Source organism: Camponotus vicinus, unplaced genomic scaffold (genome assembly GCF_025532165.1).
Source record: "Camponotus vicinus isolate PSW18456_S1 unplaced genomic scaffold, iyCamVici1.0 SCAF_5, whole genome shotgun sequence".
In the NCBI taxonomy this organism is placed as follows: Eukaryota; Metazoa; Arthropoda; class Insecta; order Hymenoptera; family Formicidae; genus Camponotus; species Camponotus vicinus.
In genome coordinates this window covers 1,464,912-1,477,153 of record NW_028141977.1, presented here as the reverse complement: position 1 = coordinate 1,477,153, position 12,242 = coordinate 1,464,912, and the positions used below count along the sequence as shown (strand labels likewise).

Below are 12,242 nucleotides of genomic sequence, written 5' to 3'. Positions count from 1 at the left end.
CGAGGAAAATACTTGGTACGACGCGTTCGCATCAGGGCACGAGATATCAAGGGGGGCACTTCGTGCGCTTTTCAGGTAAAAATAAACGCGAGCGAGAATCCTTTCGTAGCACGACCAAGAGGTTCAAAGACTGTGTCCTGAATCCGCGGTTTATCAATATCGCTTCATTATGATTCAGGCATATTAAATATTCTATCAATGAAGTAAACTCGTACAAGCATCCTTCAGAGTTTTATATATAAATAATTCAGTTCTTTGAGAGAAAATCCTATTTACGTAATTTTCTATTGATTTTCTGTGTTTCCAGATTTTATATTTTCTCCCGGCATTTCTAATATTTATTGATTTTTTTTTAAATTAATTATTTTATCGTGCTACCAAAAGTCTCGAGAATTTCCCGACATTCAATCAAATTTAATTTGACATCAATTTGCCTATTACATGATTTGCAATTATTAATCTAACGTCAATTATTATTATTTTTAATATTTTTTGTTTCACAAATCATATTTGAAAGTGATTAATTTTGTTTGTGCTTTGTAATTGCATGACAATATATATATCATTTCTTATAAAGTAAAATTGGAGAGCCTGTATGTGTGATTGAACGAATCAAGTTATGTAAATATACCGGCGATTAACCGATAATGAAGCGTTAACAATGTGCGAATTACGTGTACGCGCCCGTTGAATTATATCGCATCTGATTCACACACGGATGCGAATGCTGTCGAGGGAGTAGGATCACTGGACAAAAACTCTAGCACAAAATTGAAAGAGAAAAAAAAATTAAAAAAAGAGAAAAAAACACGAGAGAAATGCGGGAGGAGCAAGAGAGAAATTCGCAAAACCGTGCAACTCAACACACTCTCGTGATACCTGACATGTGGGGGTAGCCAGTGAGATGTAGCATATCTTCCTGATTCCTGAAATTCTGTTACTTGTGTCGGAATGGCTTCGGAACATACGAGTATGGTATGTATAGCGCAGAAACCCCGCGTGGACTCGCGATGCGAGTCTCTCTATCGATCGGGCTTGTTCTACTACAGTAACCCCGACGAACTCGAGAAAGGGACAATCTCGATTCGTCGAGAGAATCGCCTGAAACGATCTCCAAAGCAGGCACATCTCGCACATTCTGAACAAACCGAAATCGTCACAGCAAAGAAAATGTGAGTTAGGGACAAACGATGAACACTACGATGCAATGTGTGTTAGTCGGGATCTTTCAAACTCGATTATTCTACGGAAAAGCGCACTATTTCACATAAAATCTTCTCAAAGAATCTCATTTTTTTAAGTCTATCGTTTCAAACAATAAAGAAAAGATTCTTCTCATTTACCTAGCACGATATATTGCATTACATTTATAATTTATATTCAATCTTCGCTTAATGTTTCTTCACATCTTCTTGTTGATTTAAGAAGAAAATATCCTGATGTTATAGTATAATAATAATCATATAGTCGCATTCAAAGCTAAATGTAATGTTTAATTATATCTTATAAATTAAATTTTACTTAAATAAATTTATATCTTGTAAATTAAATTAATCATCATGCTTTCGTGTAAGGCTCTTTGCTTTTCACCAAACTTTCAATACAATTGATTTATTCATATTTATCAATTAATTAAAGCTACTGTTAAAATTAATTAAAGCTACCTTTAAAAATAAATATCAATACTATTGCTAAATTATAAATATTAAATTTTTCTCAAAGACCCATTAACTTTTTCAGCAAACAGCTCAACTTACTTATTACTTTTTTCATATAAAAGCTTAATTATTTAAAAGAACGTGAAATGAGATGCAAGTATCGGATCTTAATGCTCGGAATAATTCCAGTTTCCTTAAAAATTTTGTCGGATGTATATATGTATATCGTCGTCGTGCGGGAATTTCAACGTATGCAAATCGCATTTTGTCGCGACACGCACGTCAAGGTGAGCCACAATACGCGCCGCGATTCGATCGTCGTGGATCGCATGCGAACTGCCGGGCACGAAATCTCTTGGACAATCGGTCGTCGCACATATCTTACTGACGCAAGCGCTCGCTGATTTGCGTTCGATCGCGTAATTGATTCCGTGGGACGAGCCTCCGTCGAATCGTATTAACGTGTGTGTCAGAAATACGAGATCTTGAAAAACGGAGTCGAAAACTGTTAGCGATACCGTGTTATTAACCGTTCAACAATGTGATTTCAGAGCAAAGATTGAAGTTCGTCAAGTTTATCTTAACACAGGAGATAAGAAATAGAGTGAAATTTTCTATACTCAGATATTTTTTAAACAGATGTAATATGTGTCGTATCAAAAGATAGATATTTAAAAAATGTAAATAAAAGAAAACCGCATAAATTGTATTTTTATAGTTCTTTGAAATTTATAGAAATACCTACAAGAATTACTTTAGAATTTTTTTTCTCATTTTTAAAATATACAAAGACAAAAAAAGATCCTAATTCAATAACTGATTCAATATATATATAATGTCATCATTGCAACAATGCGATAAAAAATGTTAATTACAGTACATTAATTGTTTTAAAATGAAATTTGAATTTTAATTAATTAATTGTTTGAAAATGAAATTTGAATTTTAATTATATCAATTGTTTGAAAATGAAATTTGAATTTTAATAGATAAAAAATAAAAAGCAAAATTCTTTATATAATTACTGTTATTTGAAATTACATGAAAACAATCATGAATATTAAGATTGCAAGAACAATAATCGATGAATTTTTTCGCACGTTTCATAAATAAAAATACAATCGTGTCTAATATTTACGCACGTTCATTTCCGATTAAATGCAATTCGCACGGCAAGTGGACCCGAATATATTAAAAATTAATTTCGAAGTAAACGTAAGAAAGTCAAAACACAATAATACTTCATCGAATACAATTCATAACTTCGTGAGGATATTCGTCATTGCGTCTGTTTTCGTAAGTAACTTCGCAAAGATACGTATGTATATATGCATAAATGTGTCTGACGGATGCGTCTGATCGATATAAGCGTCCAAGACGTAAAGACACATGTATATATGTGTATCTATGTTTATGTAATGCGCGATACGATGAAAAAATAGCGATTAGATTTTACGCAGAGCATTGCATGTCCCAAATTAAAAAAAAAAACCCACACACTGCACAAAGAGTACAACTCTGCAATTCCGTCCCTTTTAGGATGACGCTACTCCATCTTATTTTTAAAGTTATTTCAAAAGTCACATGCTTATCCACTCGGTTCTCGTTCGGGGTTAGTTCGTGACAGTATGTTATGTATGTAGGACGGTTACATTGTACACACATTGTATAGGCACAGAAAAAGCCCTCGTCGGCCGCGAGCCTTTGAGAAGAATACCTGAAGGCAACTCGGACGTGTCGGGAGATAATAAAACTGGGTATAAATTCAGGTTGCAGAGATCTTTATCGCAGCAGATCCGCGAGCGATAGATGCCCGGCTTGTTGTTGCAGAAATGGGGTGCTTCCGGCGGCAGCCAGTTACTTCGGTCGAGGCACCTTTCACAACATCACAATTCTAAAGTTTAATCCGGAAGACTCGCTCGATCAGCCCAAGCTACCAAACGCTTTAGCTCTCCCTTATCTATCTACGCGACTATATTTTTTTATTGCGCCAACATATCTATATCCAATCAATTTATACAATTAAAATTTTCATCCCCTTTAACTTTTCTCGTAAGAAATCCTGATGAGCACGTTTCGTTCTTTTATCCATCTCTTCGACAGATTAATAATAAATAAATAATTGAATTAAATACTTAATATTTTACATAATTAAAATTAAAATTATATATATTTATAATTATAATTAATTATATATATATTTTATAGAAAACGGTCAAAAGAGTATATTTTGCGCTGTATTTTACGTATCTATCTATAAAAAACAAATACAGATAGAAAATAAATAACTGCAAGTCCACCTTCGATTCTGATCTACTTTCGCTCGATCGACATTCCATAAAATCTTTCAACGTGTACGACGTGGATTCACGATTAACGACGCAATACTATCGATAGATTTTGCATTTATGCGACCGCGTATAAAATTGCCTTGTGCTGCTTTCACGTTACACAGCCGGATCGAGTAATCTCGGTCGCGCTATTTTCAATACGATCTCCGACTGAATTATCCGAATTATCCGTCTGGCGCATCAAGCATTTAAGGGGCCGTCCACACGTCTGCGACCTCAGATCGTCGAACTGTCTCGGTCGATCTTGTTCGATTTCGAGAGTGAGTCCCGCTTAAATCAGGATTGTTAAAATATATAAAGCGTTATTAAAGTATAAATGCGACTGAGACTCTTCGAGATTGTGTAATATGTGTTCATAAAGTTAAGAAATATTCAGAGACGACGCACAGTTTTCGAAACTAATATTACTACAAATATTAATATTCAGTAATCCATTTATCAAAAATAGATAAGATTGGAAATTGAGAATTTATATAAGCAGTAATCTCCGCGGTAGCGAGCAAAAATGTTGCTATCTGAGAGAAATGTTGAAAATGTTAAATGTTATAAGACATTTTACAACATTAAGTCATACATTTCAAGATATGTATAATGCATAATTACTTTGGCAAAAGGATTTAAATTTTGTTATTTATGCATTTAAAAAATTAATTAAATTTTATATCGAGTTTTTACGTTAAATATAAACTTTTGCATTAGAAAAATATAATTCACATAAAAATTATTTCGCACACATATAAAAAAATATAACAACACTAAATAATACAGTGCTTTCAAGTAGACAGTAGAAAATCAATTTTTAATGCTTTAAATCAAGAAAATATTCACAGTCGCTATAGTAAAAATAAATAATCGGAATATCTCAAATTGTGTAATTTTCTATAAACTAGAAAACGATACATATATATTTAAGTTAATAATATCGACCCAATATTAAAATTAAGCTTTCAGTTGCAAAATATTTATCTAATAATATACGAAAAACTCCATAATTGGACTTGCAATAATATGATTAGGATTATGCATCAACCAACATTAGACTTTCGTCCTTTGATACGGATGTACTATGGAATATCATCCATGATAAAGAAAATGTCGAGCTTCACAGAGTCGAAGGTTGAGTTCACAGTGCGTTTGGCACACGCACATTGCTTTATCTTCTCAACTTTTGACCTTTCGTTACGAATGTTTGCAAGTTTTTCCAAAGCTATCACACAATTTAGATAAAAAAATATGCTTATACATTATTTTCAAATTGAAAGGTAACAATAACACTTTCATCTTATAATATCATATGATGGCATAAATAAAATTTGCAAAATTATAAAATTAACTTGACTCTATCCGGAGCATTTTTGACAGAAGTTTAATAAATGCCCAATTAAATAATTAGCATGTTGCCGGAAAATCTGGATTAGAAGTTTGAACTGAAATGATGTAAAATCAAGAATGATGAAAAATAGTTTGAGAATAATAATTTATAATTTAATAGAAAAATCTACAAATCGATACAATAATAGAACGAATTGTACTCTTCATAATCGATCTTACTTAAATAAATCGCTCGAAATCAAAGAAAGCTATATTGTACAACGCTTTTGCAGAACTAGAAATTTAAATTATTCCTTTTTTTAAATTTTTAATTCCTTGCTATCGCTTACTTTAAATAGGAAATAAATCAAAAATAAATAAAATTCTATTTTAAATATTATATTTTATGTGAGTGTAGAATATTTCATTTTGCACTAATATACAAGGATTAAATTTTTTACACATATTATGGAAAATAATATATAATTAGATTATAATTTAATATAGTAATTATATATTCAAATAGAGGAAATTCCTTGTACATTCTGTAGTTTAAACATTTAATATAAAATTGAATAATGCGCTTCTATGTCCAAATAAAAATTCATTCGTCCAAGATGTTTATTTTAGTCGATTTATCCGGAATGATCGTCGGAAGTTCATCGTATAAATTTGTTGTCAACAATTTTCTTTCAAGACGATAAGATTTCAAAAAAAAAAACGACAGATTCGAATCACGAAAGTGTCATCTCATTTGCCAGAACTGGACTGAAACTTGTACATGGCTACCCCCACGTTCGCGAGCAAGAAACTTCCTCGATGCGTTCGAGATCGATACCGCAGGGGGAGATGAGGGGAGGGAAGGTACCATCGAATTTCGCCCCGAGTTCGCCCTGCGATCGATCGCGACCAGAATTTCCGTACCTGTATAGCAAGTTCGAACTTGAAATCTCGCCAAACATCGCGTTCGGTAACGTTACCAACGCGACGACCAACCGACAACAATAATTCGTTTCCGCCGAAACGGGTGCTAATCATGGCCCGGGCTAGAGAAAACCGGCTAAACGTTCATTCGTGGAAACCACGACGAGGGCATCGATCGCGACGTTGAAGCGAAACCACCAAAGGCCATCGTTTGATACGAAGGTTGCGCGGTTTTTTTCACGGATAGTGACCTGAACCGCCAAACGCACGAGGCGCATGTGTGATAAACATTATGTAAGGAAACTCTAAGTAAATGCGTATTTAGTTTAGTGCATAGCCTTCGATTAATCGAATGAAAGAAGACATCTTTAATTTAAAACTTTGACTATAAATTACAAATTGTTGTAAAAAATAATAGAAATAATGGAAACTGCTAAATTTTAACTACTGTAAGAAGATGGAATTTACAAATACAAAATAAAAAATTTCTAATAGTTTTATATGTGAATTCTCTGAAATAAATTATGAATCTACTTGAGACTTATTATAATAAAATAAATTAAAAAATGAGAGAAAGAAAAGAAAATATATCTCTCATTCTCAATATATAAATTACACTTCAAATATAAAAATTATTTTGTGTTTTATGTCTATGTTTATACATTAATAAATTAATGAATTTTAAATAAAGAATAAAATCAATCAGAATTAAAAGCAAGATAGCAAATAATAATAAAAATGTAAATAATAATAATTAAAAAAAATTCTCAAGACAAAAATGCCTACCTGAGAACAAGTTTGTATGTTTTTAATATTGATTACGCAAATAGAGTGTTGCAATACGAGCATGAATTGTTCGTTCACACATGATAAACTCATACTGATAACGTGCGTGAAGTCGATAACGAATCTGGATCTTGTTTTGTTGCAAGCTGCGCTTGCTTAGAAAATCTAACATTAATGTCATTGACCGGTCACTAACAAGCCAGACGCCATAATAATTATCATCTAATTCATTATGAAATATCGATATATGCCTACGTCAAAAAACTTTCTCTCGAGACAAAACTCGATACTCCTAATCAATATAATTATTTTGCAAATTGTGCAATCATCGGACATGTATCTTGAATAATATACACTGAAAATTAATAAATTACATAAAGAAATTCAGTGAGAAAAATGAATACAATTTCTCGGAGGACGGAAATTTACCGATTTCAATTGAATGTTATCTATATAACTGATGGCGAATCTACCGACAATCAAGGAATGAATTAATATGTAGAAAGGAATCTGGATTTTAAATCGCATATACTCGTCAATAAAATCCACGTGCAAATATATTACCTCTTAGCATACGTGATGACGCCATTTTCCAAGCTCGTACTGGCGAAACAATAGCCATCAGTTTCGCACGTGTAATTGTCGTTCACGCAAATGTCACAAAAGCACTTGAGTAATGCTCCTAAAAGCAAAAAAAAAATAATTAATTATATATAATTTAAGTTGTTCATATAAATAATATAAAACAATCAGAATAAATTTTCCATGTTTTTATTAGTCTAGAATATTAAAGCGTTTCCAGTGAAAATTTTATTTAAGCGCGAATTACAATCATATTAAAATTATAAATATCGTAAGACAAACATTAAAAAGAAAATTACTACTCTATATCATTCTTCACAATATTATTTTATTCACATTTTTTCGAATTCTACAAATTGATGTGCGAAGCTATTTTTTCAAAATATTATTTATATTATGTAATTGTCTTGGTTATTAATATATGTTTATAAATTAATTAAAATTATATTGTGAAATAATAAATAATTGCATCATTATCCTATACCGTTATTTAGACTTTTATATTAATTATGTGATTATTCTATGATAATATATGTAGAATGTGACGCAGAATATATGTAAAATATAACGTGACTAACGTATAATAATATATGTATATATGTATGTGCGTGCGCACGTGTGCATATGTGAGTATGTGTGTGAATATTCACATATGAATATAGATTAATTAATATTTTCTCATTTTTCTCGCCTTTTTTCACTTTACATATAACTAACAATAAGTGTGGATTATTTGATGATATATCAAATTCCATAAGTAAAATAAATTTCGTGAAAGGACGCTTGTTCTTGCATGTTCTGTCATAGAATAGAAATATGGGAAGAAAGATATTATCGTGAAACGCTATACGGCACTTATCGCAATTGAGAGGCAGTTTATTTTACAATAATATAACATCATCGTGAACTTCGTAAAAATATGCAATTTTCAAGATTGAATAATTATCAATCTCTCTCTCTCTCTCCCCCCATCCTTCTCTCTCTTTATCTTCACAATTATTTTGAGGGGGGAAAAAATAATAATTCAATAGAAAGAATTTTTTTAGAATTTTTATATTTTAAAAATTATCATAGAACTTTAGAGTACATAAAAATCCAAAATCTATATAGAAACTTTTTATTCCTAATGTTACAATATCTAATTTATATAAAAAACTTTAAATCCAACAATCATACTTGTGAAAAAAAATAATAAAGATTTAAGACTAGAAAAAATTAAAAATCCGGTAAAATTCTGATGTTATAATAAACAGGCTCATCTCTCTTTATGAACTTGTTAAAAAAAGAAAAAATAAATAGCATATAAAAAATTATGAGCACATGAAAATCTTGGAATTTAACTACACTTAGATATATATTGATACTTTTGTAAAAGCAAATGTGAAATTGCTTATAAGCATCGAAGTTCTGCAATGTCTTAATCTATTATTTTTTTTTGTTATTTGAACAAGAAACTCTAGATATAATAATTCTAGCTCACATTTGATAATTTGAATACATCAAGAATAATATTATAATAATCTTACAATTGCTATGTGAAATTATAAGTTCATGAAATATATTGATATTTCTATGTGTAAATATTATTGTAAAATAAATGCCAAAATAATTGAAAATTAAAAAAAAAAACTTAATTAAAAAATCCATCTTTTTAATTTAGATCCATATAATATGTATACCACGCATATAAATATAAATGAATATAAATTTATTATATAAAAATTAACACACTTTTTTATAAATGCTAAAAACAAATATGTTTTTATAGAAACTAAAAACAAATATGTTCTTCTCATAAGCATTATGCAGTCAATAACTTTACAACATCAAAAAAAATTATATATTAACTTTATTTGATTGACTTAACTATTGATTAAATGTAACAGATTGAGGAGACTCTGACTCAAGAGCCTCATTAAAGTTTCCAATTGCGGATTTGATAGAATGAGTTTAATTTAAGTCATTAAAATACGCCCACAAAATGGTTGAATGGCCTCGTTGCCTGACTACTTTTCTTTAACTAGATTCTTGAAACTTTTTTAAAAAAATATTTATGTATAATTTGCCGCAGTTTTCGTAATTTAGAGTTCTTATATATATAGTACACAGTCACACTATAAATGTTGCATAAAATAAAGTACAGGTTTTAATTATTAGTTATAATAATTGTTTGTACTATCAAATATCATAAAAAATTCTGACAAAAATATGTACTATTAATTATATAAAGAAATTACTTGAATTTTGATTTAATTAAATAACAAAACTTTGATAGTTTTTATAAAAATTTACTTTTTTGTATTCAGCAAAGAGCTGAAACTTATGCTAAATATTATTTTGCTTATATAATTCGTATATTAAATTTGTACATTAAATAGAAAGTACAAATTATTAATTTTAATTCGAAAATTATTACATAATTATGAGTAAAATTCGATCATACTTGTTTTAATAACCATTTAGAAATGTTAATAACAGGTTTAAAATGTATTAAATAAAATCATTACTTCATTAATGCAGTCATTATTCTATATGATTTTTTACTGTTGTAAATAACATTATTTTGTAATTAATACGTGCAAATGAAAACTATTCAATAAAAACTATTCAAATATATAAAAAAAATTATATTTAATATCTGTCGTATATAAAAAATGTGTATAATGTGTGCTAATAAGCATATAAATTATAAATTGATATAAAAAAATTCAACTCCAATAAAAAATATATTATCTTTACGTTATTATTATTGATGCATGAGTGGATAATTATTGTATATGCAATATATATTTTAATTTTTTAATGATTTTAATGATCAAGCGAATAGTCACGAAACGCGTCATAGTAAAAAAAAAAAATTAATTAAAAGTAGTCCATAGATTAATAATTCATGATTAATTTATGATAGTAATGGCATCATTGCACTATTTCTTTCCAACTCTAATTTACAATTCAACGATCAACGTCATGACCATAGCTACGATTTCATATTTAGTATTTGTAAAATACATATAAAGACGTGTAAAACTATATTTTTACTAAACATGTAATCTTAAATGCGTATTTTATCGAATTTTATATTCGATACTAATTACGTATAAATGTTGAATAATTATTAGATAACAAAGTTTAATACTAAAAAAACAAATCAAAGTATGTTCAGTTCACGAACACTTCTGACGTATAACATCGAACGAAAAAAAAAAAAATACAGGTGATATTAACATGCGATCCGTATTATACTCTTTTTTTGTATTCAATATAATTCCTAGATATATAATTCCTAGATTTAATAGAACGGAATTACTTGGAATTCCACTCCAACAGTATAATAAGATTCATTATAACCGTACAAATAATATTTTATATAAATGCATACAGAAATCATTTTTTTGCTGAAATATAAACCATATAAAATTAAATGATATTAAATAAAAAGTCTTAATGATAAAAGTCTTCACGAAATAATGCGCTGCTTCATATGTACCAAAAAAGCTTGCTCATTTTGATACTAAATAAATTTATAAATCTATAACTGTCTCATCAAATTTTCTTTCAAAGGCTCTAAATATTAATATACATAAAAACATAAAATTTTTACGATATACTCTGTACACTAATTATTAGCGATTTCTTTCCAAGAAATTCAAAATTCAATTAAATTTAATGTCACATTGAATGTTTCATGCATCAAGAATGAATTACATATAAATTATATTAGAAATAATTCGTCGTGCTGGTTACTTTTTTTTAGATATGTGACTATATATTTTTATTATGATGTCTCGTTGGCTAAGAGATAAAGACAGACGGATATTTTTCTCCGCGCGCGCGCACGGTACCCTATATCGATTGGAATCGCGTCATTCGACCTATCTCCGTATCTCGAGAGGAAAAAATATTATGACTTCGACGTTTTATTGGACAGTAAGGCGACACGCGCGTTAAATGTTATCTACGTATTGCAATTTGGTTTATATAAATGCCAAGCTGATCGTAGATTACAACCGAAAACTTACGACAGAGATATATGATGCTTTAAAGAGCACGGCAATGTGTCGCATATACGCATACAACACAAATACACACACATAACATAATGATATTTATCATATCTTTGGCGCTGATATGGTGTTCGATTGCGTTATGAGCAGTTTTATATTTTTCTAGTTTTCTAATATATTGCGCCATCAACTTATCAACCTAAAATTCCATTAAAATAATAATTTTTTAATTTTTTTTCTCTTATAAATTAAAAAATTAATTATAAAATAGTTATTTCATTTTAATGTTTTGAAAAATCTAAACTATTTGAAGGATAATATAATTAATAGAATAATGATATTATATTAATTTCGATAGAATTTAGAAATCACGCGAAATAATCATTTATTAAAAATCTCAAGGTAATCAGATAAACCGAATTAATCAGATAAAATATTTTATATTACAGGAAGTCCCAGGATCACTGCACTCCTTGTTATGGCAGATTGAAATCAGGGAGATAATTCTTCTTCAGCGAAAATTTTGAAATATCAATCATTTTCGAGTTATAGCGATTTAAAAAAAAGAGCTAAAAGCTCTCGCAAACTAAATTTTATAAAAAGAAAAAAGTTAAAAGACTATCAAA

General features: G+C 29.3%; 1 protein-coding gene across 4 annotated transcripts in view; it reads right to left on the bottom strand.

Moving 5' to 3' along the window:
- The window catches only part of Babo (TGF-beta receptor type-1 babo), a 37,864-nt gene that overhangs the window by 19,753 nt on the left and 5,869 nt on the right, over positions 1 to 12,242 (bottom strand). For 3 of the 4 annotated variants that reach the window (XM_083100598.1, XM_083100595.1, XM_083100596.1), the window contains exon 2: positions 7,595 to 7,712. In XM_083100598.1, coding sequence (XP_082956724.1) covers positions 7,595 to 7,712 — 118 coding nt within the window. Of the gene's footprint in view, positions 1 to 3,375; positions 3,534 to 7,594; positions 7,713 to 12,242 lie in introns of all 4 variants that reach the window. The other variant, XM_083100597.1, reaches the window with a different exon arrangement.